The 26,427-nt window shown below is 31.7% G+C and overlaps 3 protein-coding genes across 12 annotated transcripts; all 3 read right to left on the bottom strand.

Annotated features, from left to right (window-relative positions):
• Positions 1 to 3,816: 3,816 nt before the first annotated feature.
• LOC122528084 lies at positions 3,817 to 9,905 on the bottom strand. 2 transcript variants are annotated; one of them, XM_043652823.1, is made up of 7 exons: positions 9,681 to 9,905; positions 8,531 to 8,828; positions 8,317 to 8,452; positions 8,033 to 8,152; positions 7,849 to 7,949; positions 6,496 to 6,915; positions 3,817 to 5,640 (listed from the first exon to the last, which is right to left on the bottom strand). In XM_043652823.1, the coding sequence occupies exons 2-7, from the start codon at positions 8,741 to 8,743 to the stop codon at positions 4,171 to 4,173; spliced, it is 2,460 nt and encodes an 819-aa protein (XP_043508758.1). In that variant the 5' UTR covers positions 8,744 to 8,828; positions 9,681 to 9,905; the 3' UTR covers positions 3,817 to 4,170. The 2 variants fall into 2 exon arrangements, with proteins under 2 accessions (XP_043508758.1, XP_043508757.1); XM_043652822.1 differs by having other exon boundaries at positions 8,531 to 8,815.
• A 1,932-nt stretch (positions 9,906 to 11,837) lies between these two features.
• On the bottom strand, positions 11,838 to 12,598 carry LOC122528019 (basic helix-loop-helix transcription factor scleraxis). Its single transcript, XM_043652692.1, has 2 exons — positions 12,544 to 12,598; positions 11,838 to 12,193 (listed from the first exon to the last, which is right to left on the bottom strand). Exons 1-2 carry the CDS (start codon positions 12,596 to 12,598, stop codon positions 11,838 to 11,840), a joined length of 411 nt encoding a protein of 136 aa, XP_043508627.1.
• Positions 12,499 to 26,174, bottom strand: LOC122528083 (arginine-glutamic acid dipeptide repeats protein). 9 transcript variants are annotated; one of them, XR_006306487.1, is made up of 10 exons: positions 25,945 to 26,173; positions 24,811 to 24,952; positions 22,791 to 23,150; positions 22,558 to 22,638; positions 19,075 to 22,480; positions 18,018 to 18,296; positions 15,386 to 15,584; positions 15,223 to 15,291; positions 13,125 to 13,195; positions 12,499 to 12,835 (listed from the first exon to the last, which is right to left on the bottom strand). XR_006306487.1 is itself a non-coding variant. In XM_043652813.1 (9 exons), exons 2-8 carry the CDS (start codon positions 24,856 to 24,858, stop codon positions 15,225 to 15,227), a joined length of 4,440 nt encoding a protein of 1,479 aa, XP_043508748.1. In that variant the 5' UTR covers positions 24,859 to 24,952; positions 25,945 to 26,173; the 3' UTR covers positions 12,499 to 12,835; positions 15,223 to 15,224. The 9 variants fall into 9 exon arrangements, 8 of the variants coding, with proteins under 8 accessions (XP_043508748.1, XP_043508754.1, XP_043508749.1 ...); XM_043652813.1 differs by lacking the exon at positions 13,125 to 13,195; XM_043652819.1 differs by lacking the exons at positions 12,499 to 12,835; positions 13,125 to 13,195; positions 25,945 to 26,173 and adding exons at positions 23,216 to 23,290; positions 24,679 to 24,706 and having other exon boundaries at positions 14,815 to 15,291; positions 22,791 to 23,132; positions 24,811 to 24,922.
• Between the last annotated feature and the right edge of the window lie 253 nt (positions 26,175 to 26,427).

The following is a 26,427-nucleotide window of genomic DNA, read 5'->3' as shown; positions in this document are numbered from 1 at the left end:
TTAAATAGTAAATAGAATTTAGTTATAAAATGTACTTTGATTATTAAATAAAATACCGAATTTAAAAATATTTTCTAATTATTCGTTAATTAATTATCTTTCATTTTAGATTTGATCAAAATAACAAACTAAAATAAAAAGATAAATACACAAATGTACTGGAGCAGTGTATATTTCATATCTTTAATGAGAGTTTTATTATTATATATTTGCAGGAAAGACTGACACTTATTTTAATCTATACTTTTTCTTTACTACTACTTTTCCATCTATATAATGTTCATGCACAAATATTTTTATTATATTTTATTTTTAAATATATGCATTTCTTATATGTAATATATTTTTTTATTATCATTGAGTACTTAGTTTTTTTTTTGATGTACAACCTACATATCATTTTATATATAATTTATATAATTTTTTTATTTTTCTTAATACATCAATTTTTGTTTTAGCAGGCATGCTTTATAGATTGTGGAATGATTATCAAAACATGAACTAAAATGAATTTGATACATTAGTTTCCAAATTGTAATAAAATATAAGAATGCAATCGCTGATTGATAAACAAAACAAAAAATCTAATCAATATGTTTCTTGAGATTGCAAAAATTTCACCATCTTAAGAGTATGCTTAACAATACTGTCAGTTTTATTCCTACAATAGAAATTTAACAAAGACATCGAATTAATAAAAAAATAAATAGCTGCTAATATTGAATAACAAAAAACCTTTTATCATATGTAGACAAAATCTGTTTTATGCAATACATTGTGAATATATAATAATCCACAATCATGAAAAGCATACCGCTTACACCGTGTATATAATATACATCGATTATATTCCTATGTTTAACTACGCATACCCGCTAATATCTATCTTAGATTTCCTTTTATATTATAATATACTTTGCGAAGTACATATTATATTTTATATCGTATCAGCACCATTCTACGTTGAATTTAGTACATGTATAATAATTGCAATTAAATGATTCATTCTTGAATACGTTTCGTTCGTTAAACGAGTACCAAACTGAACATAGAATTGTACTTTTTTCCTTGTTTTTGAATTACTTCTCATTATAGATGTATATATTTATATATATATATTTTTTATTAATTTATTTATTTTATTTTAAGTATGTATACGTGTATGAAATATGCGTGTGTAGTGTTTATGTGTGTATGAGAGAAACAGTATTAATGCACTTACACACGGATGTTTACACACGTAAACTATCTTCTTTTCACATGTTTTCTATGTTTTCATCTTATTTTCTTTTTTTTCTAACTTGCACGCAATAATCACAGCCACCTATCCAAATACGCGCTCACGCATACCTAATACATACTTATCGCACTCATGTCTATATACCTTCGGTATACGTTTTCTACTTATCTTTATTAGTATTTATAATATACATGTATATGTATATATACATATATAATTTATAATATATATATACATACACACACACACACACATACACACACACACGCACACGTCATATACACGCATGTGTACATATATGTATACATTCATCTTTTGTATATTGCTGAGATATCTTTTTGTGTATTATACATAGAAATAGGTGCCGAAACGAGCTGCTCTGTTCCTTTTTTTTCTTTTACCATTTTTTCCACTTCGATTACATATGTATAATATCGTTCATTTTTTTCGTTTTCTTGTACAATCATAATTAATTAATAGAAAAAAAAAAAAAAAAAAAAAAAAATGGGTCATGCGACTCGAATGCTATATGCAAATGTCATTTTTTTTTTGTTTTTTTTTATTCACACTTATTAAATTTAGTTTCTTTATCTAGCTGTTTTTTCAAATATCTCGTTAAAATCGTTTTCATTTTTAATTAGATTTCTCTTTCCCGAATTCCATTCTTCTGACAGCATACTTTCACACTTTCAAATTCGCTGGGTGCTTGGGGCCGTATTAGGACCCGCAAATCAATAAATAAATAGAGGAACAACATTCTTCAAACATCTTTTTTTCTTCTTATAACAACATTAGAGGCTCTTGGAACGTAACGCAACAAATGTTCAACAATACAATCACGGAAACAAATAGAAGGCACTCTTACATTTTTTTTTATCAATAAATTAATTTCTTTTCGTAACGACTCATGGGTAATCTATATGCGTTCTAGGCCTTTGTCGTTTCGTCAAATATATTCCTTTCTTTCATATTTTCTTTTTTTTATTTCTCTCTCTCTCTCTCTCTCTTTCTTTCATTTTCTTATTTTCTCTCTCTTCTCTTTCCATAGTTTTCCATAAACTTTTTTATTCGTTCACTACATATTTCGCCGCATCTAAATCACAGTGCTGCACAAACCTTCGGTTCATTATCGTCTTTCGTTTTCCTCATTTAAATAGACAATAATAGCTACAATATGCAAGATATGAGATAACAAATTTTTCGTTATAGATAAAAGAAATTTATACGTTTATAACAATTAGGTAGAATATTATTTAACCTTTTATATTATAATAATTTAATTATTGTTATTTGCTTGGAAGCTCACAGCCGACACATTTATTTAATTCATTATTACATACTTTTTTTTTTGTTCTTTTATAAGTATATTTTTTTATCGTATTCGTTTTTCGGGTATTTGGGGCATCTCTTTTTTCTCTTTTTTTCATCTTTTTTTTTTGTAACAGCTATTTTTAATGACTTTTTGTTTTTTCTTCTTTTTTTTTAGTTTTAAATGTTTGCTCTTGCATTTTTTTACGCGGATAATTTGTCGAAAGAAAAAAAGAAAGGTAAATCAGTATATCATTATTTTTTCCTACTGGTGATGTCTCGAAATTGTATAAGACTGTGTTTTTTATTCACGGTTACTCTAAGTAAACTATAAGTACTGGTTTTACCATGTTTCAGGTAAAAAATCAAAACTGAGAAATGTGGCAGTGCCTTGAGCAACCGTTTTTTGTGAAATCAATTCTATTTTTGCCTCCCTATTACCCTTCCGCTCCATTGTCATTGTTTATCGAAATCACTACCATTTTTTTTTTTTCTTTGAACACATAACAAATCGCTCGTCTTTGTACGATAATAACATGTTATTTGTTGTTACCATATTATATTTTTTTGTATGTTTTCTTCTGTTCTATCATCTGTTTGTAATCCATCTATCCTACTCTAGCCTTGCTCGTGAGATTCAATGGTTTATCGAGCCTATCGCGCATAAACATTAAATACTGCATATATAACATATATAGATTTTAAATAATATGTAGCGTATTGTGTATCTATTATTATTATTTTCTTTTCTGACTCTTTCATTAAACATTTCAATTCTTGTTTAAAGAGATATATAATAATATAGCTTGATTTCGAATTTTCTCTTATTTCTTTTGTTTTACGTTACTCTATATCTGCTTTCTTCGATAGATACATACATACATACATACATACATACATACATGCATACATACATATATATGTATGTATACACATACACACACGCACACACATTGATACATATACATATATATATCTAAGTATATATACATATACATATATATCTAAGTGTATATATATATGTGGTTTCTTTTTATAACTAATATAATAATCTTTAAATATCATATTTTTATCTTTTATATATATATATATATATATATATATATATATATATATATATGTATGTATATAATATGTATGTGTATATTTATCTTTTATAAATGCTTAACAATTTAGTACATTCAATAATTTATCGAAGAACATTAATTTACATTTACATATGGAGCTCTTTTTATCTAGTTTGCATATTTTTCTCGTTCTTTTTTTTATTTCCATTCCATTTTTTTTTTTTTTTTTTTTTTTTAAAGATTTGAGACTGAGATCACAAGAGAATAGAGTACATATGAGTTTTCAAATATGTTCGTGTTCGTTCTATATAATTTTTTAAAATATATTAATCATCAATATCGTCTGTAAATCGACACGTTTTTTTTTATTCATTATTTTCCGTTTAATGCGGCTTCGAAATTAAGAATGCATTTATCTATGTATCTATCTACCTATCTCTAACATTACACGTACGTAACATTTATCATACGTACAGTTAGGTCCGAAAGAAGAAGAAAGGGAAGAAAAACGAATCGTGCCTGTGTACGCATACATGTATATCGAGAAAACGAGTTTTAAAGGCTTAGAGCTTGCATCTGATGGCACGTATCGCTTAGCTGATTTTGGTCGCCAGCAGGATGTCCTGAATGAGTTCTCGGCGTTCCAGGTGGTGTTATCGGCATTCTTCCAACACCTGGCGGAGCATCACCAGCTCCTCCAAGACTGTCATCTGTGACTTTGTTACCAGTCTGCATTATTCCATTGACTTTGTACTTGTTCTGCCGTAACATCGTCGTGGTTGTTGTCTGAGAACCGGAATTCGCGTACTTCTCCAACGGTTTTCTGCTCGCGGACAACGCAGGAGCGATGGTATACCGGCGTTGAGCATTCGGTTGTTGTGGCTGCTGCTGTTGCTGATGCTGGGACGGGGCTAAGGATGGTTGATAGCGATTTTGCGCCGGATTGTAGAACTGGACCTGGGACGTGGGTGGTGACAAAGTTGGAAGGGGTCTTGTCATGGGCGAATACGGTGCTGGTGGTGGGCTCACCGGCTTTTCCGAACTACTATTCTCCGTCCCTTGTACATCCTGCGAACTGCTATTCTCGTTTTTGATATTAGTCACGTACTTATCATTTGATTGACTATTTGAACTGTTATCTCCTTGATCCGATGATCCGATGATAACACCATTTTTTCTATAATTTGTCGTATTTTTACGACTAGAATAATTATTCGTTTTCGTCGCGTTTTCGAAATACTGATCACCGCTGCTGTTAATCTTACGATCATTCGCGTAGTCGAAATTCGCTGTTGGATTGAACGTTTTCTGTGTATTCGTGCAATTATATGATTGACTGCCGATTGTATTCGAACCAAACGATTTTTGAGCCGAGTTATAATTTTCTGACAATTTTTGTGCTACGAAACAAGCCGGAGAGCCCACATTTGAACCAGTACCTTTTTTGTTATACTGCATAGAGAATCGCGAGTTCATCGCCGGTGTCATGTACTTATAATTTCCATCTATATTACTATGTTTGTATGACTGAGAATTCCCTACGTTTTGAGCTCGAAAGAATGGATTCTGATGCGACAACATGATCCCGTGATTCTGTGATTTTGAATAATTGTTTTGGCCGTTCATGTTTCCAGATTTCGTGTAATCTCTAGAATTGAAGCATTGACTTTTCGAAGAATCGAATAACTGATGATGTGATACAGATGGAGGTGTTGGCAACAGGCTAGTACCACCGGATGTGTTATGAAATGGAGGTGTATGCGTATGAGGAATGTAAACGGCTGCTGGATGATATACGATTGCCCTGCAATGCATCTGATTGCCACTGCAATCATCAGTTTCGTTTAAACATGTCTGGGAACTGTATACGTTAGCGGTATGTATTGCAATTGGATGATAATTGGTGTAACGACCGGACATGGGAAATTTCACGGGCAATAAGGACACCAAGGGTGTGGTTGAGCCTGAAGCAACCTGTGTTTCACCATGTGCTTGCTCCGAGTGGCTTGATGTCGAACGAGAATCCTACGATTTATTTCATAGATGGTAGTTTTCCGTTCGTTGATTGGTTCTTTTCTTAATTAATCAACATAGTTGATTGATTTATGTAATATATCATGAAAACATTTATATACACATATTAACATGAAATAATTAATTAATTAGCCTGAAAACCTCAGCATTTCTATTCCCTTTTCAAACAAATGTTTTGTTTTATCTTTGAAGTTTGAAAAATTAATCGTGTGTATGTAGGAAGGACCAATAGTTACAACTGTTTTTTTCTTTTTGCATATAAAATAATTTTCAAAAATTTTATGCAAGAAAGAATAAAAAATCAGGATTAAAAGTATTACAATAAGAACACATCTTTATTTAGCAATGATTTGAGTAAATCAACAAATATTAATTTAAAACCAATCGAAATAAAAATAATTTTTCAAACATATTATGAATTCATAGCCAATTAGCATTCTTAATAATAAACTTTTACGATGAATATAAAATTATTGTATATAAAACCTATAATTTTCTTTCTCTTGTAGTAAATACAATTTATTGAATCTATTTCCTTATTGTTACAAACTTTATAATTCAGCAAATAAATATTCCAAATTCTTGAATTATTTTTTTTATAATTTTCTCTTATAATTTCTACAATAATTACTTACGATTATTACTAGAATTAAATCATATTTTAGAATGCGTTACCTGTATTTTTATCAAATATTGTGACTATTGACCTGCCTTATACAATTCTATAATATCTCTAAATTATAAAAAGTATAGTAGGTTTCTTTATAATGAATAATAATTTTAGTTTTGTATACTTATTATAGTATACTTATATATCATTAAAGAAAAATAAAAAAAGTGACTTACCTCCTGGGGAACAACTTGACCATCAGATGAAGACGTTTGTTGACATGAAGCATCAGTAGGGAAAAGTAATAACTGTTGATCAGTCAATCCCATAGATGTATGTGGTGCAAGGGGTGGATGGGGCCCAGCTGCGAAAGGGTAGTAAATGTGATCCATTTGAGGCGCAGGACTTGCAGGTACCGGTGGATGATGATGCGGTGGTGGAGCGGCAGAAGGATAAAAATGCGTCGGTGGTGGAGGAGGTAAAGATGGAGGAGGTAAAGATGGAAGAGGTGGTGGAGGACCCGTTGGTGGGCTGGTCGCTCCTGTGCCATTATTACCAGTCCCAGAATTACTGCTATTTGTGTTGGTTTGCGAGTTATTCGTTGAATACAAGTATTGATGAGCTCCGGTGGCGACTGCCCCTGTATAACACTCGTACTGCACAGAAAAAAAACAGCACTAATTAGTTAATTATTCAAAGAATGAAGATGAGAATCATTTATTTTTAGGATAAGAATATTAATTTTATTATATGTTGATCTTGTTTTGAAGTACGAAGGTCAATGTACATGCTACATGATAGAAATTTACTATTAAATAATACTTTGAAAACACTCAAGTATCAAATACTTTACCGTAATATTTCGTGCAAATATTTGAATTATTTTATTTTATAGATTGCATACTATCTTTCTCGTTTTTTAAATAGAAAACTATTATATAGTAGCCGATGAATGTCACATTTTTTCTATATTCTTTGCATAATATAAAGATACGATACATAAAAAATATAAGAGAAGTCGAAAGATACATAAATGTACGTTTGAAAAATTGAATGCGAGATTATCAATAACGATATGCTGTGATACAAGACAAGAAAAAAACATACTTGCAACATTTTATACGATAAAATTCTTGTGCAACGTAAGCACAATAAGTATAACTAACTGAGAAACTTTCACTCATACGCGCAACTCATAAGTAAGATATTATATTAATATAAATCATAAATTGTGAAATACATAAGGTGCATGCATTCTGATAGGCCATGCAGAAGTTTGACAAAGAAAACGCACAAATATAATGCGATGCATGCTAGTCACTTAGCAGAGACCATATACCTTTAGACCTCAATACTGTATAGCGTCGAGAAGGACGTAAGTAGGCATTTGTTGAGGGTTAGGTAGAAACGCCGGTGGTATGGCTTCTCCCATCAAACCATTTGTCTGTCAAACCGTAACCGATTTACCGTTTAATAGAAATACAAGCTATAGAAAATTCATATGATGGAGTGTGAACAAGGAACCCAAGATTAAAAAAGAGAATCAGAAAAAGAAGTCGATATAGTCTATTATCTCTTGTGTTACCTACCGGCATGGGTGAATACTGATATTGCTGTGGCATATAGATAGATGGAGCAGGACACGGGTACATCACAGGCGCGAAAGTTTGATGACCAGCAGCTTGTGGCCCTAATTATTAAAACACCAGCAATTAACATAGATACTTTGACTTTTTTTTAGAAACTATGACTATAATTTTTTGTAAAATTTACCGAACACTCCAGTAGCCTGGTAAATAGTTGCTGGATCAGTTGGCGGGGCAATCGGCGTCGTTGGGGTTGGCGCTGTTGTATTATAAAATGTCATACCATTTTGGTAAGTCAGCCCCATACCTGATAATGATACATGAAGATATTTTTATAATAAAAAGATATATAATATAATAAAAGATATTTTTATAATAAAAATTTTATATATAATAGTGAATTAAATTATGAAAGTATAAAAAATTATAGTAAATTATAATTACGAAATTATAAAATATAATTAGACTAACCGTTTGGGTAGTAGTAAGTACTAGTAGGTACAGATGGTGGCGATCCAGAACCACCATCCAAAGATCTATTGAAGGGTTGTTTTTTAATTGCAGGTGCTATATTTAATTTCCTTTCCCTTAATACAATGCATTCAGACTATAAACAAAATAATTTCACCTATCACGATTGTTATATGTTTAATTATTAAGTATGTTAAAAATAAATATTACAAACCTCTTGTTGAAGTCTTTTAGCTTCTTCTTCAGTTTCAAAGGTAACAAATCCATAACCTTTGGAGACACCAGCACGGTCAGCAATTATTTTTGTAGCCTTTACATTGCCATAAGAGGAAAAAAGTTGAGCAAGTTCTTCTACGCTGGTATTAGCTGAAATACCGCCTACAAAGATGCGATTTGGAACCAAGGTACCATATTTTGGTGCAGCCATAGTGAGACTTGTTGCTGAGGCAGGGCTAGAGGCTGGACTAGACCCCTCAGTACCACCCGTTGATGCCGAACTCTAAATAACATGACTAATATTAAAACAACGCAGCTAATATATAGAATGTAAAAATGTACTTAAACAACAATGAAATAAATGCAGAATAATTGTGTAACACAAGAATTGTAGCATTCAAGAATTTTATGTCATACATTCACATATCATTCAAAGTTATTAAGTGATGAAATAGTAAATCGTATAATAATAATGAAGACTGAAAAAATAAATTTGGCTACTAAAAATGAAAACTTCGTATTTTATTATAAATAAATAAATGCTTAATCAAATTACTAAATGACAAATTCTCCATGAATGTGTTATTGATTAAGAAAATAGTCAAAATAACCAAGAAAATTACAATTTCCACATCATTTGTATGATATACATATATATACATACATATATATATATATATATATATATATATATAAAAGATACATAAATATCAATATAAAATCAATCGGATTGTCAATGATCAGAAAATCTGTATTCAAACAAAAACAATTCTTTAGATTACGATCGGTTCTTTCCTCATGACGATAAATAAACGTAGGTTATGCTAAATCGTTCGCGTATGAAAACATTGGGGACAAGCGTAAAGAAGCGTGTCGACGATACGCATCGAAATGATCAAAGCAACTGTTTAAGTCGAACGTTACCTAAAAATATTGACAAGCCACAGTTCGTCTAATAAGTAAGATTTGAAACATCGATAATAATAGATTAATAGAAATTATTTGACAAGAGACAAGGACAACTGATCTAATATGTTGTCGCATATAATAGTAACGTCATCTTTATTATTAATGAGAACATATTCACGATATGAAATATGAATTTTGTCAGAGGATTAGATACAAAATCTTCGTGTAAGAATGCTCACCATCTTCGCAATAGTCGGGCGTGTAAATGAGTTTGTCGGCCGTGAGGTTGTCCTAGCAGCTTAAAGGTACCCTGGCCTCGCACGAGGTCACCTGGGTGCCCAGGGACTGCCAAGGACCGTTGCAACCACTTCAAAAGGACTTCCAGCCTCCGGCGAAGCTGCTGTTCCTTCTCGCTAAACCTCCAAACACTACAGATACTTTTACAAGATGGCGGTCATACGCGCCGTTCAGGGCGCTAATATTCCTGATTTTAAATTCTCGATTTCGTCAGATTGAGCGTTCAAACTTCCTGCTTTGCCGGTACGTGTTCATGTATGTTTTCAAATGCAAAAATAAATTCTTTGAATTTCTCTAAACTTAATAAAATTATATTATATATATGTTATACAATTTATTTATTATAATATAATTTATAAATCATACAATATACATATGTATATTTATATTATGTTATACGTTATTCCTCGGATTTGTTTTGAATAATACAATAAAATTTTTTAATATATATGATGTTTATCGTATTTATTTGATACAATTTTAATTTCACATATTATAATTCTATAAAGGAAAGAAAAATAAATTTGAAATTTCTTAAAGTACACCATACTTTAAGATTTGCGTATTACGATGTATTATGATGTATTATATATATTATGATGTTGAATGCAAGAAATGTTGAGGAAAATATTACGTTTATGGTTCTTTAAAATAATCTACAAATATGTTCAAAAAACAAATATGTTCAACTTTCTTGTTTGGAAAGACATACAATATAAAATGTTACTGTCATAACATATATTATATAATAAATCACTACAATTTTAACCTTTTTTCCCTTTATAAAATAAAAAGTATCACTGTTTATTATTATTTTCTTTTTCATCGATCTATAAAATGTACCATATTTGCATTAAATTTAAAGAGATAATAATGAAAATTGGAGTATTTCTCCGTATAAAACTCTCATAATCAACAATAATTGAAATTAATAATAATAAATAAATGTCATACAATATTTGTGTTTTTCAATTTTTGGATCTATATTGTTTAAAATCATTGAAATTGTGGATGAATTTAATTTTACCATAATGGCGGTAATTGATCGCAGTTACTATGATTCACGTTAGTTTTTGTTTATTTACGAACCTTACCTAATTTTTGATGTGTAGACATTCAAAGAACTACTTCTCAATAGCAAACATGATTACCTATGGATTAGCCCGTGATGAATAACCAAACAAAAACACTGAAATTGAAACGAGAAACGAGAACAGGGAGAAAAACTAAAATGTGCTTCCTCACAGCATTGTTGACTTCGAAAGACTGAAACATTCGCCGCCGTACCGCTTTCATCATCATGTCATTTGTAATTTTATCAATGCTATAATAAATTTACTTTTCACACGTTTATTACTGTTGGAAATTTATTTAATAATTTACATAATGAATTACTATTTTAAAATGAACAACAATTTTTTTGAATAATATATTAAATGGAATATTAAAGCGTTAGTTTGACTCCAATTGCAATGGCGATTATACGGATATTCGATGTTCAAATGTTATAAGAGAAATAACAAATGATGTTTGAATGCAGAGACTAGGAATTTAATTCTTTGTATACGAATATAGGTTAACAGTTTATTCGTTGTAACTTTAAATTTGCTATTTATTATTTAGTATAAGTCTTGAATAACAAACGCGATAAATACAATTATTAATTTATTAAACATAATAATATTAAAATATAAACTTATTAATATGTATATATACAGATATTTATATATTTTAATCTTTTATGCATTGCTTACATTAATAAATGTCGATTTTATAGAAACCATGTACTCCCTTTAATAGTTTGAAATTGTATTTAAGTTATATTTAAGTTCTGAAAATTATAAAAACCATTAGTTATTATAAAATTCTTTTAAGTCTTAACAAATTTTTAAATAACTTAATTGAAATTTTAATTTTGAAAAAAATTAAGAATTATATAATTTTTTAAATAATTTTTTTCATTTCTGAAATAATATATCTAATAAATTATTACAAAAAATGAATTTTACAATATAATAAATATATATTTGTGAATATATTTATTAAATAAACAATAACTGAGGTAATTAATTCTATTATTATTATATTAAGATTTATTACTAACTCACATATTTTTTGTGCATAGCAAGACAAAAAGTGCAGACTTGCGGTCTCTTTTGTAAATTTGTCCAATGATTTGTTCTATAAAGTCCGCTGCTGTTTTCAACACGTAAACAAGGTTGATCTATAGGACCAGCAACAAGAACAGCACCTAAGTGGTTGATGTAACTACTTGCTAATCTTAATGTCTCTATTTTCGATAATTTCCTATCTGCAGGTTCCGTCGGTATTAAAGTTCTCAAAGCACTGAAAGCCGTGTTCACACTGCAGAGTAAATATTGGATTTCTTGAATTTCGCCTTCGGATTCTTTACCTTCGTTGAGTATTCGCAAATTTTTTATTACTAAATATTCTCCTGAACCAAAAGACAAAAATTTCATTCATACATTGCTCAAAGTAATTAAGAACTTTTATTTTATAATTACAATTCGATACATATATAATAGTTTAATTGTTTTATTATTTTAGTGTTAATAAGTTATTAAACATAAATAATAAATATTTTACTAATTACTTTGAACAATACAATGTCCCGCTTTTTGTAATTCAATTTTTAAATTTATATTTATGTATTTTTATAGAGTATGTAAATAAATATAAATAATTTAAACAGTTATTTAATTGCTTTATTATTATTCTGTTTATAAATTTTCAGCGTTTTATAAAAAAAAAATTATTTTCACCTATATGTTCGATCCCTTTCACGTGCGTTCGCTTGATAACGTTGTTTTGATGATTCCTCTTTTTTTTCTGCAGCCATGCTGCACTACACTATTAGTTAATTGTTAAATAACTAATTCAGGAGGTATCCGACCACACTAACAGCTTGTTTATGAATGACTAAGCCGCCGCGTCTTCTTTCGTTTTCTCAAGAAATTCCTTTTCCCCAATGTGTGCTGCCATTAATCCCCACTCTACCTCTTCCCTTTACTAGCCACACATGTGAAATACACATGCATCCGATTAGGGGCGAACGAACCACTTGTATGATGTTTCACTAGTAAAAACAGAATGCGTTAATTTCGAATATATATGTATAGAATAAGTATATATTAATAATGAAATTTTATTAAATTCTTTTTTGAAATGAAAATATGTGGAATTCAATTTTTTTATAGGTGACAATCGTTTTGTCCACTGCACGGGAATAAAAAAAAAACAAATTATTAATTAAAACATTATAAAATTGATTAATTAAAAATATAAAAATTTAAAGACTAGTTTTATTAATATAAACATATTTTAAAAACATCCTATCTCAGAAAACTGTCAAACAGTATGATTACCTTCTTATTAATATTTAAAATTACACTGGAATCTTGATAATTTCTCCAAATATTCATTGGATAGTTTGTCCCTTTATAACATAGGAAATAGTTTTTTACAATTAGTAGTTAACGTAACACATTTCCCTTTAGACACAACATAGAAGTATTCATAAATGTGATGACTCGTGTAAAGTGGTCGGAAGCTGTATTTCACATTACGGTCAATAAAAACCAAGCGACAACTGGTAGAAAGAACGAGGAAAACAAATACCATGTGTGAAACCAATTAGTAAGTCTTATGTTAGTTTCTGACTTTTTTTATAAATTCGTTGAATATTACAGCGTTGAAAAATAACATAAAAAGATATATTTTATATGACAGGCATTCTTTTCCTATCTGAAGAATTCAATGATAGACAAATTGGCAGTAAGAAATAGTACACTGATTCGATCTTCTGATTACATAAAAATTTTCTTTAGCAACAGATTAATGAAGAAAGAAAGAAAGAAAGAAAGAAAGAAAAGAAAAAAAGTATATGATGATAAAAAAAAAGTATATGATGATAAAAAAAAAATGCTTTCGAAAAAGATGCAAATAAACGTAATACATTGATCATTTGACGTCTGAATCATATTTTTCCATTTTAAAAATCATGTTAAACATTTGTTTGTGAATAGATTACAGAAAAAAGATACGATGGAGATGTTCCTATGAAATATTTTACTTAATTAAATAACTAGATTACATTGAATTAATTATATAGCAGAAAATTTACATGTTTGAATGGTCATCAGAATAATTTTTTTATGCATTTACTCTTCTCTTATTTATCGAAAAAACGTATCAATTTCCAGTACCATACAGACTATTTCTATGAGCACTGCGGAGCGCGCCATCATGGAAGATTATGCATTCACTTACATCATTTTTTTTTCACTTATAAATTTTTTTTAGCTTTGGTCACTTGTTACAAAGTTTACTTTTTTGTCATTTTTTTTGTTTTATTTTTTTAATTACTTATCAACCGCTCAATCGAATTAGTATCAAACACTCGTGGTCTTCGGAGTACAATATTAAAAGGATACATATAGAAAATATACAAATTATCTGACACAAAAATTACAATAATTATTTAAAACTTAAGTTACATCTTATGATACGCTAAAACACGGAAAGTCTGTGAAGAAATCGTTCATGAATTATTTCATGAAGTACAGACAGTTAAATATGTTTGGAAAGCTATTCTAAAGATTACTAAAAATTATTATTCATTTCAAAGACACGATTCGTGTTCATCGATATATAATTGCGTGTTATAAAACAAATAGAGAACGATATACTTTCCTGCATATAAGCATGAAAGAGCTAAAAAAGGAAAAAGAAAAAGAAACACGGTGAACCACTTCTCTTCTGAACACTTTGGTATTATCACCACTGTGAAAAATGAAATCAAACAGAAACGAATTTCGTTTGAGCATATGGTAATATCGTGAAATTGATAATATATATATACATATACATATACATATACATATACATATAAATATATATATATATATATATATATATATATATATATATATATAGAGAGAGAGAGAGAGAGAGAGAGAGANATATATATATATATATATATATATATATATATATATATATATATATATATATAGAGAGAGAGAGAGAGAGAGAGAGAGAGAAATTTCAAACAAATTTACACGTCAAGCGGTAGTTTTATATATATATATTTCAATCCTCTATGGTGCTAGGTCAAACTAGCATTATATTTTAAATTGTGTCATATTTACACTAAAATGTTATACATCGTAACAATCCTTACATTTTTGTATTCTTGATAATTAGTTAACTCTGAAGAGAAACCGTAAAAATAATTTTTGATCATAAACGTAAGGTCAACGATCTTGAGCAGATCCTTTCTTTTTTTTTTTTTCTTTATCTTATCCTTATATCTTTTTTTCCTGTTTTTCTTTTTTGTCAATTTGAATGCACAGTGTCTCATAGTTGACCACCGCCTGACGAGTACTCGTTAATTACATCTAACGAGGATCGTCGCGTCCCTAATTATAAAGAATAATCATTAGAATATATAAATACAATTACACTTAAGGGCGTGATCCACGTGCAGCTTCTTCCAGTGCGCGAACTTTAAGCTCACGTTCGCGCTGTTGTCTAAAAAACACCTTTTGTTAGTCCGATACACTAGTCGTCTAAATCAAGCATAGGTATAATTGTATAGCTTTGTTATGGATTTCAAAGGACGAACCTTAAATATTCCTCGTGATGTGCAACAAGCGATGCATGAGGAGGGAATCGATCACGTTCCATCATTAGATGACGCTGTAATTGCTCGTGATGCGCTGCCATATCTGCGTATGGTCTTCCAAGAAGTTCCGCGGGATGAAGAGCCAGTGCTGGATCACGGGGCATTAAGCCTGGTCGAGGATAATTTGCACCAGCTGCCGCTATACATATAGAAAACATTAGTAAATTGTACAATATAATTGCGTTGTTTTTATAAGATAAATAAAAGCTTAAGAGAACTTATAGATAAACAATCATGCATGATGAGAATTTATGGTCAAATAAACAAGCGTGAGATTTGTTGAACGATATTTTTACTTTCGTATGCCGCTGCATTGTAATTTAAATTTCTTTTTTTCCTACTTTCTATCTAAAATTAATTAGATAGAATCAAATCAATCCTAGATTAATCCTAGGCTAGAATTAATTTCTATTTTCATCTTGCATTCAATTCTTGCAATATTATTACTATCTCTTATGATGAAAAAATAAATAAATAAATTAATTAATAAGTTTTAATTTATGAATAATAAAAATAAATATAACAAAAAGTTATTTTCTAGGATTAAAATTACGTTACTTCTTGCATTCCAAGAGTTAACGCAATCGTCATACTTGCATAATTATTATATCTTAAATGATCCTGATTGACCAATTGATTTTGAATAATTTTTAACTTAATATAGTAATAAACGATATTAATGAAATCTTCGCTATATTAATGGGACGATACAATAAGATAATATAATAAAAAGTAATGTTGATAAATTATGTTAGTGATATGCAACTTTTAAAAACATTTTCATAAATGAATAATAAATATCGTATGGAAATATTTGTGCAGTACAGATATATTATGTTGTTTCCATTCACGCATATATCACGCATACAATCATTGCAGTTTACTTAAAGGTAATTCGCGTTATTAAAAACTCATAGAATCTTTATTGATGGATCGTACCTTCACTCAGAAGCTGCACTCGATGATCAAAAAGCTCTGATGCCAAGTTAATGTAACATGGTATAACGAGAAAAGCGACAGAAAAATGCAAAAAAAAATTTGCCGCAGAGAAAAATTTATATTTATTTCTATTTATTTTTTTAAAAGGTAAGTTATTGGTGACAGTTAGAATGCTTCTCGTTTAAGTTAGAATCACTAATATTAAACTGATTAAGTGAAAAGTACGTTACGGTACGCTTACACGCAACTGACCACTTTTCCGATCACAGACTCGTTTATTTTGTATATATAATAATAAAAAAAAAATCTTGCAAAGTGCAATTTTACATTAGAAATTGAACTGTAACTCTCTTTTATACACAGTGATGAGTAAACTGAACACACACATGAAATTTTAACATAAATAATGTTTTTAGCAAAATATGTGTTTTGTAGGATGTTTTGACTTCTCCAAAAAAATTTTATGATCTTGCTACAATCGTAATATTATTCTAGTAGATATAAACTGTTTTCGTGGAGTCAGTAATTTAATTTCGTGGAGCAACTAATTTAAGTGAAAATTTATCGATAATTTAAACTGTTATAAGTTTGTAAAAAAATCATATTTTCTTCAATAATCATAAAATCTATTTCATCTTATTTTAAAATATAAAGCTTCCGTTTTAACTGAGCTCGTTTTTTTTCAAACTATTTTAATATCATATACCAAATGGAAAAATGTTTTTCTTAAAAAAAAAAAATTGTAAAAATTCACACGTATGTAAAAACATTGAATTTTTTTCATCATTTATTGAATTTTGAACATTAAGGTTATACGATCCTAACACTAATGTTCGAAGTTCAATAAAATGACGCGAAACTATTGTATAGTAAGTTTAAGAAATCGTTATAAAAAGAAAATTTCAATTTTTAAAACCGTGGTGGTTCAAGTTACAAAAAATTTTTTCAATGTTTTTAAAGATATTCGAATATTTACAATTTTGAAGAATAAAAGTACTTACTTTCCCATTCGTTATATAATGTAAAAATATCTTTGGAAAAAAGGAATCTAAAAAGCTTTGTGCTTTAAATGAGACCAAGTAGATTGTTGCACAAAATCATAACAATTTAAAGTATCCACAATTTTTCATCATTATGTGTTCAGCTATGCTCTTCATTGTATTAATTCATATTTAAATTTAGATTTACAATCATATTAATAAAAAGTTAAATTACAATTAAATTTTCGTTAACGTTTTTAAATGGAAATCTTATTAGTAAACTAGAGATATTTATATAAATTTATATTTTTATAAATACATCTAAGGAAATAAAACGTATAGAAAGTTTTTTTCCAGTTCCTAATATGAAATAAAATAAAATATAATATGCAAATATAAATTTATAGGTATTTCTATAAATTTATAGTTATCTTTAAATTTTCTATGAATACATAAACGTCTATAATCTACTTATCAAATTAAAGCGAAATTAAAAAAGTTTAATATCTATTCTCTTAATCAAAAGGAAAATTATGATATACTTATTACATACAAAAGAAATTCTTATTGATCTTACAATTATACAGATAGTCAGTGAAAGGAGCGATCATCGTGCGGGAGCGTACTCAAACATCCTGATTAATAAGACCTACCAGGCAGGGGGAATCCAGCTGCAGCCGCAGCCGCTTCCTGCTGTTGCTGAGCCTGTTGCTGGGCCTGCTGCTGTCCCGGATGTAAGTGTAAGTGCGTATGCGCATGCGTATGCGCGTGAGTGTGAGCATGATACTCGGGCGAAATGCCAGCCATCTGCAACCGGACCATCGGGTCAGCAGCTAGAGCCAGTCGCTCGTCCAGCTGGCCGTGGTGATGAGCCGCCACGGGATGGCCAGCTCCTGCACTCGCTGGCCCCCCGCCGGCTGCAGTCGGTATCCCTAAACCCGACAGCGCCTCGATCAAACATACTATTCCAGTCGTACTCTTAATTCTAACCAGCTACGTAATAGTTTTCCCAATGAATTTTTTCTGATATTTCTTTTTCTTTTTGCGGCAATCTTCTGTTAGATCTTCGACATTTTCGATTAATAACTTACATCATTACTTTGACAATTATGACAAATACAAGAGGCAGCTAACATTTGAAAACAACTATTGTCTCGCTTTACTCCTAAATCGGCATTGTCAATTGAATAATTTTATTTACTATAATTTAGTTTTATTTTAGAAAAAGAATAATCATTAGTACAAAATGAATTTCACAAGTTTTAAGATTAATATTTGAGCAATGCTGATTTAGATCCTAAATTCGGTCAAATCTTTTAATCAAATCAAAATCATAATCGCTGTTCAAGACTCTCAGATGCGAGCTGTATCTAGTTATCTATATTAGGAATTGGAGGAACATAATTAGGAATAGAATTCGAAATATGATAATTGATCTAACTTCATTTTCCTTAATATTGATAATTTCAACTTGCAATTATCGATTCAAGCTTGATATCATACAATGTTAGCTGTAATGCAATAAGAATATTGAAACAACGTTTGGAAATGTTACACCTTACATCTGAAACCCTGATCAGCAACAACCCGGATTGAGAAATCCTAAAATCACTCATTCATAGCTAATTTTGCGTTCAATCCAATATGCGAGAAAAAAATACACATTTTGGGGGAAATGATAGGCTCTTACTGATAGAGAGTTAATGTTACCTAGTCTTTCTAAACGTTCTCTTTCCAACTGACTGGGTCCAGGTGGAGCTCCGTAGAGACCAAATTGGTGTAAAGCCTGAGGAGGTCCCGACGGTCCAGGAGCAAGTCCTGCAGCTGCGTAACGTCGATGAATTTCTAGCCAATGTGGATCCACTGGTGCTGGCATTGGTCTAGGTGTTCCCTTTAGAAGTTCTTCTTTCAGTCGATCGTTTAATTCTCGTTCACGTAACTCTCTAATCTCTCGTTCCCTTTTTTCACGTTCTAAATGTTCCAATTCTAAGCGTTCTCGGGCAGCAGGGCTATACATATAATGCAACATCGGATCTGGTGGCGCTGGATGCCTGGCAGGTGAGAATGCAGCATGTGGTCGGGCGTATTCGGACAATTGTCTCAAAGCAGGGGTATCTGCATAGGATCCCGGTCTTGCGGCGTATCTATCATAAGGAGATACAACAGGCTCAAGAGGTCCTCGACTAGGCGGCTTACATGTTTCTGGTTGCTTCTCAGGCGTGGTCATTTTCCTAGCTTGTTGCGCTGCAACTCTATCACGTTCCTCTCTTTCCCTCTCAGCTTGCTTTCTCGACCTTTCCTCTCGTTTTCTTGCTAACTTTGAATCTGGGACAGGTTTGAACATTAGATCTGTTCTGGTGCAGGAATTGTTCTCACCACGATTCCAATGTCGTAAGAAAATAGCGGACTGTGATCTATGACATTCAGAATCTTCGATTCGAGGTTCTGGAGATGGACCCCGTGGACTTGGTAGCTCTTCTTGTTCTTGTTCTACCAAATCAGGTTCTATTTTAGGTTCTGGAGCGACTGAAGGTTGGGATTGCGGTGGTCTATGGTGATGATGCGCTGAACTACTGGATGTTAGACTCGTGGCTGATACTAGTGGCTTGCGCTGAGTATTATGTGAACTATGCGACGAAGAATGACTATGAGAACTATGAGAAGAAATGGTTAACAGTTTATCATGGTGCAACGCTGTGGCTTGATGCATTGTAGATGAGTGATGATGTGTAGCAATGAGATTCTCTCCTTCTTCTCTTGTTGTCACACTGGAACTCGTGCTTGAATGATGCGCTGTCATCATTGTTGTACTTTCTTGACTCCTCTGTGGAGATGGAGGCGGAATTGCATGGGGAACTGGACCATAAGGATATGGTGGGAACGAAGGATAAGCTCCAACTGGAGCATAACCTGGATAAGCATGAGGATGGTATGGATGCATTGCGGTAAATAATGAGTGATGCATCAAAGGATGGTGTGGGTGGAATGGATGAGCCATATGAGGACTCGGTTGTTGGGCTGGATGCATTACAGGCTGAGGAATAGAAGTAGGTGGTGGTGGAAGAGTCGGCGTTGGAGAAGCTGCCACAGATTGTACTTGAGCAACAGGTTGATTACTTGGTATGGAGTGTTTGCTTGGTGTTGGTGGTTTACTGGAACTATCTGGATCTTTCTTAATATTCTCTAAACTCGGACCAGGAAAACCAGACTGAAAACCAGGAACTTTGACTTCTTTTAAACTTTGAAGAGGATCCGGTTCAGGAGGAATGATCTCTTGTTTAATTTTTAAATTTTGAGGTTCCATTGGTGGCGTGCTAGCCAAATTGTAAATCGAAGAGGGTTTTTCCATGGACAACATTCCACTTGACTGAATAGGTTGGAACAGATTGCTCGACTCGTTTCGCTCAGATTCATTATTTTCTGATCTTTCTGGTATCCTTTCAGATATTCTATCAGGTATCCTATTATCTCTAATTCGTTCTGAAGGTAATCTCTCGTCGGAAATTCGTTCGGATATTCTGTTTTCAGTAGACATCACGGTTAAGCCAAGTGGTTGCGGCGAACTCGGCATCTGAGGCATCTGTGTCATGTTTGTTGGTATGTTTTGGGAGATATTGAGGTTTAATGGTGGTCCCGGTATGTTTTGAGGCATATTTTGAGTACTTGATAGATTTTCACCGTGTGTTCGAAGATTTTGCGTTGGTCCCATGTTTTGCGCGTTCGACATATTCTGCGGAATATTCGGCGGCATTTGCATACTCTGCGATAAGTTTTGCGGTACATTCTGAACAGGAGGAACATTAGATGTATATTGCATATTAAGTGGCAGTCCTTGGTGCGTTGGTGACATGATCTGTGAATTTTGTATGCCTTGTGAACCAGTCGACGCACAAATACCACTGTTCTGTATCGACTGTGACAAATTACGAGGCATATTTTGACTCATATCATTCATATTTAACGACTGCGACGTAGTTAAGTTTAGCTGCTGTTCGGACTCTTTCATATCTTCGTTAGATGGCGACATGACTGGTTCTATCGGCATAGGTTCCAACTTCAATGGCTGATTCATAGCTAAAGGTACATCTTCTGTTTGATCCTTTGTTTCTACTGGTTCTTCTAATAATGGTTTCTTTTCTAGAGTATGGATAACAGGAACAGAAATTGGTAATGTCTGTATAGGTGTTGGTACGGGGGTAGAAACTGGAGTTGGTTCAGAAGGCTCCTCTGGTGTAGTTACTGCTGGACTAACAGGCTCCTCAGTTGGCACTGTAACCGGAGTAGGTTGATTTTCATTCGTATCACCTTCTCCTTCTCTCTCAGGTTCATCCATGAGAGAGTTGCTATCAGTTGTGAGAGATTCCGAGGGACTCTCAGGACGTTCACCAGGACGTTTCCGCTTCTGAGATTCTTTATCTTCATCTACTTCATCCGCTTGAGGTCGTTTCTGACCTTTCTTTGGTGTCTCTGGTTTACTAGATTTCTTTTTACTCTTATCTGGCGTTTGTTGCTGTTGCTGTTGTTTTTCTTGGTCTGGAGTATCCGTTCCACCTGTACGTCGAGGTCTTGCAGGTCTAGGCGTTTCTTTGGCCTTGTTTCTTGTACGCATTCTCCCTGGGCTATCTGGTGATTCCGCAGGCACAGGGCGGAATAGATACGGTGGTGCAGGCGGTAATTCTCCCGTCTTCTTCAAATGTGTTCTGCATTCCGTACAAAGCAATAACCTATCTTTGCCAGCTACCTGATAATCCTTCGAATTAGACGAAAAACAATGGTGGCATGCATGCGTTGCCCCGTTAGTATTTGTATCTCTGGAGTCACTATCCTCTTCTGAGTTATCGTCTTCTGTCACGGAACTAATTTCTCCACCAGGATTATTGCTGGCGGGTGTTCCAACAGGTATAGTTTCCGGTTCTGAAACAGGCTCCTTTTGATTGACGCTAGTTGGCGGAGTATCTTTAGGCGCAGTTGGTACCTCCTCTTTAGGAGTACCAGCACGCGAGTTCCGCGTATTACGAATCCTCCTAAGTGAGCCTTGTCGTCTTCTTCGATGAGGTCGGTTATTATTCGCCCCTGGTGTTTTCTTCCATAAATAGTAGAATTCAACCAATTCCGGCTAAAAATAAAGGGGGGAAAAAAAGAAGCTTTGCTATCTACTCTTCCAATCCTTTACTCTCTTGTAGATTTTGTTACCGTGTCTTTATGAGGTAAGAGATCCTTTCTAATCCTTGAGAAATTTTTCCCAAATTGTCGAAGTCCTTTGACGAAGCGTTTCTACAGGACAGATCGATAATTAATTAATTTAAGTCTGGTCTTTCTTTTTCAGTTATAAAATCATGTACGTACAAGGTGTATGTGTACATTGTGATAAAAAAATATGTGAAAGCTATTTAATAAATTTTCCAAATTTTGCAACTTTTACTTACAGTTTCCTCCTCGGACCATTTTTTATCGATGCCTTTAGGTACAGGACATTTAACCAAAGCTTGCAATGCTCTTCCTGGATCATAGCCAGAATCGTGTAAAATATCCAGGGCATTGATAGTCGTGTCGTCACGGGAAGCAGCCACACAACCGTCATCCGGGGATCCTCCATCACACATACCAGCAAACGCAGCCATAGATCGAGCTGCCCTTAAATACATCAGAAGATCCCCGTCTAATGCCATAGCTGGAATCCATCTTAGCTCCTCTCGTTCTTTGGAAAACTCTGGATCAGGAAGCAGCTCTCCCGGAGGTATACCCGGCCGATACTCAGGCAAACGGGCCTGACAAGAAACCAATTCCTGTACCCAAAATTCGGGATTGTGCGTGGTTAGCACCAATGCCAAAGCGAGTTAGTTGTACGCACCTATACTCCGGCTTGCTTTTCGAAACTACACGAGCCAGTATAATTTTTTTCCATTCTGTTCCATTTGTTATAATACTGGTACGAGAAGTAGCGTGAGTACTTTCATATTTGTATACAAACTAATGGTCATAAATATACGTATATATATATGAACATGAAATTATTATATACACGTGTTAAGACTTGATAACATTTAACAACAGTCATATTAAAACTACAAGTTAATCTGCACTCGAACAAAAAGCACATTCACATGATCTATTTTCTGGTGTAAGTAGACGAATATTAATCAAGAAAATTATAGCTAATGAATGAAAAACTATTATTTCACATACAAATATAACAAGATGAGAACATTTTCAAGATGAGAACAAAATGTAAAAAATGAATATTTAATAATTCTTTACATAGTTCTTAACTTCAATGTTTCAAAGATGGTTCAAGTAACCAATGGGTTATTACATAAAAGTAAAATATTTTATAATTTCACCGTGACTGAAAACCACTGTAAAGTTAATCTTACACTTACACAATATTATCCTATAGCATTATTGTTAGAGTGCTTCATCATAATAACTTTCATCATATTTAGGGTCTTCCAGCAATAGCAGCAATCTCAGGGATAGTATTTGCGATTTGAGTGATGTGGCTGTACTATTAAGTAAGTAAGACTTAAAGAATAACTATCATTGTTATTTGAACCATCGGCATACAACAAGCTATTTAAGGAATAAGTATTTGCATTATTTAAAGTTCAATACCACAATTTCTCTTTCCGTTTTGTATAATAATTGTGAAGATTGTAACTTCTGAATCAAAATTTTTGCAGTAAATATGAATTTCAAATACTAAAAATATATTGATATTGCAATAAGATATTGGTACTTTAACCTTGTAACTAAGTGCATGCCCTTTCTCAACAATTCTTGAAAAAATAATTATACTAAATAGCACTGCAAAATAACTATAAATTCTTACAGAACTAGTATATTTTTATTTTTTTTCTAAAGATATATAAACTAATTAGGTATTTAAATGTTTATAATATATTTATAAGCAGTATTTATGAATTATTAATGATACTTGATATATACATATATTTTATTTTAGAAACTTAAAAATTTTTTAAATATCAAATAAATATACCTTATCTATATATCTTACATATATACTTCTAAATATATTTATACATCTTACATTAATGAATAATTATTAATTTAAACATTAATTGTTTTTGTCTTTTCTAATTCACACTTTTAGTAGTATGTTATCATTAGTAAATATTTTTATTTAAAGTTATAAATCCTTTGATAACTTTTGCATAATATTTAAATATTTAACGAGTGGGTAACAAATAATTGCCCTGATTTTAGTTACATATAAAGAAAGAGTGAAATACATAAATGAGGAGCAATTACCATTGAATGTATTAAGTATTGTGAAAAAAATGATATCACAATTACCTGGCGTTTCAATGATGAACTGCCTTATCTATACATTCAGAATATATATATTTCAGGAGAACAAGCCTTGAGTTAGGTACATTGTGCAATATAGCTACGTAGCAAAAAAGGTTTTCAAGGTATATGGCAAACCTGGTGCGAAGGGCCAACCCGAATCTCGCCCTGGGTGCCGGCAGACATCTCCTCCTCCTCCGAAGCTCCACCGTCTTTCTCCAGTGTTTCAAGTGGCTTCTATCTTGGATTTTCAGTAAATTCCTATCATCCACCCCCTGAACTATATAGTTATATTCTATCAGTATATTTATAATAACTGCTTAAGAAAAAATACTGCTAACATGCTTCCTTTTTTGTTACTAATTGACCCTTTTTTTTCCACTATGATGTCAGTTATTATGACATTATATTTTATTCTGTATAATCTTTCTTATTCGAATAATATTAAGTTATATAAACAATCCTCTTAAGATTTAAGTAAATTTTTAAATGTAACATCACTTATTTTCCTATAAACCTGCCATCCTAACAGCTTTAGCAACTTTTTTATAAATACAACTGAAATATTTCTAAACTACAAACTACAAATGAAAATGTGCTACAAAAAGAATATAATATAATTATTAAGTATTTATTTGCAAAATTATATCCATCAATTCATGTTATCACAAAGTATAAATTTATATAACTTAAATAAAATTAATGAATATTATACTACTTAAAATCATTTTATATATGTACATATATATATGTACACATATATATATATATATAAAATATACAAAATCCTGAAAAAAATCAACCATTTCATTACTCAATAGTTCAAAAAGACTCATACTGTTTCAATTATTCAATTCATTTTTCTTTATTAACCTATTTTAACACTCTAACAATTACAATATATTTCTACTCCTTTAAATGGTCTTAAGTCACGGTGAAAGCGGTATAATCGGAATAAGATAAGTTTTATACATAAATCGAAACACTTTATCGTCGTTATAATGCAATTAAAGCATACCAAGGAGCAATGGACATTGTAGCTGTACTCATCGACGTGTATAATATGAAAATACACGGAGAAAAAAAGATTCAGGTATTTACAGAATTTCGCCATGTATGCAGAAAATATAAAAAGGAATAAGTAATGTTCAAACAGTTAATTAATTGTTAAATATGGTTTTGTTAGATTACTCAATAGAATTTTTTGTCACATCGCACCTTATTCTGGGGCAATTATTAAAATAAAGCCATAAAATTTTAAGACAAACTCACCCGTGATTAATATTTCAACGACGTGCTCGCATTGTCCCTTCTAACACAACTGCCTTACGCATGTACGCATTATACACAATCGTAATTTGTACCGACAAATATTTATTAAATCACTACGAATTAATCATTGAACACTACGGAATATTCTTACACAAATCAGTAGCCACAACACCCAAACGCAGCCATCTTGTACTGCATTTTGTTTCGTTTTTCTGCTGTGGGGATGCGTTCCGATTCCGTATATTCCACCGTTTCTTTTTCACGATAATTTTTCAGTGGCATTTTAAAAATTCCAAAAATAATTCAAATTGTGCATTTCAAGGGAACAGAAAAATAAGTAAAAAAAAAAAAAATAAAAAAAAAAGAAAAAAAAAAAAAAAAAAAATGAAAAAAAAGAAACGAGAACAAAGAAACCACTCAAAGAGTGCACGTATCCGAGTGACGATCGTTTCCCCCGGTCGGACAGATTAATATATCTAAGTG

Source organism: Frieseomelitta varia, unplaced genomic scaffold, assembly GCF_011392965.1.
Source record: "Frieseomelitta varia isolate USP_RPSP 00005682 unplaced genomic scaffold, Fvar_1.2 scaffold_244, whole genome shotgun sequence".
NCBI lineage: Eukaryota > Metazoa > Arthropoda > Insecta > Hymenoptera > Apidae > Frieseomelitta > Frieseomelitta varia.
The sequence above is the reverse complement of the archived record's forward strand: the minus strand, read 5'-3'. Positions and strand labels throughout refer to the sequence as shown.

Coding starts and splice junctions, on each gene's coding strand:
- LOC122528084 (XM_043652822.1), bottom strand. Junction 7,950..8,032: donor CCAGGCTACTGGAGTGTTCG/GTAAATTTTACA, acceptor TTTAATAATTAG/GGCCACAAGCTGCTGGTCAT. Junction 6,916..7,848: donor ATCAGTATTCACCCATGCCG/GTAGGTAACACA, acceptor TTTTCTGTGCAG/TACGAGTGTTATACAGGGGC.
- LOC122528019 (XM_043652692.1), bottom strand. CDS start 12,598: ATGGCTGCAGAAAAAAAAGAGGAATCATCAAAACAACGTTATCAAGCG. Junction 12,194..12,543: donor ACGTTATCAAGCGAACGCAC/GTGAAAGGGATC, acceptor CTTTTGGTTCAG/GAGAATATTTAGTAATAAAA.
- LOC122528083 (XM_043652813.1), bottom strand. CDS start 24,858: ATGTCTGCCGGCACCCAGGGCGAGATTCGGGTTGGCCCTTCGCACCAG. Junction 22,481..22,557: donor TCTTACCTCATAAAGACACG/GTAACAAAATCT, acceptor CTTTATTTTTAG/CCGGAATTGGTTGAATTCTA. Junction 15,292..15,385: donor CATCACGAGGAATATTTAAG/GTTCGTCCTTTG, acceptor GGTGTTTTTTAG/ACAACAGCGCGAACGTGAGC.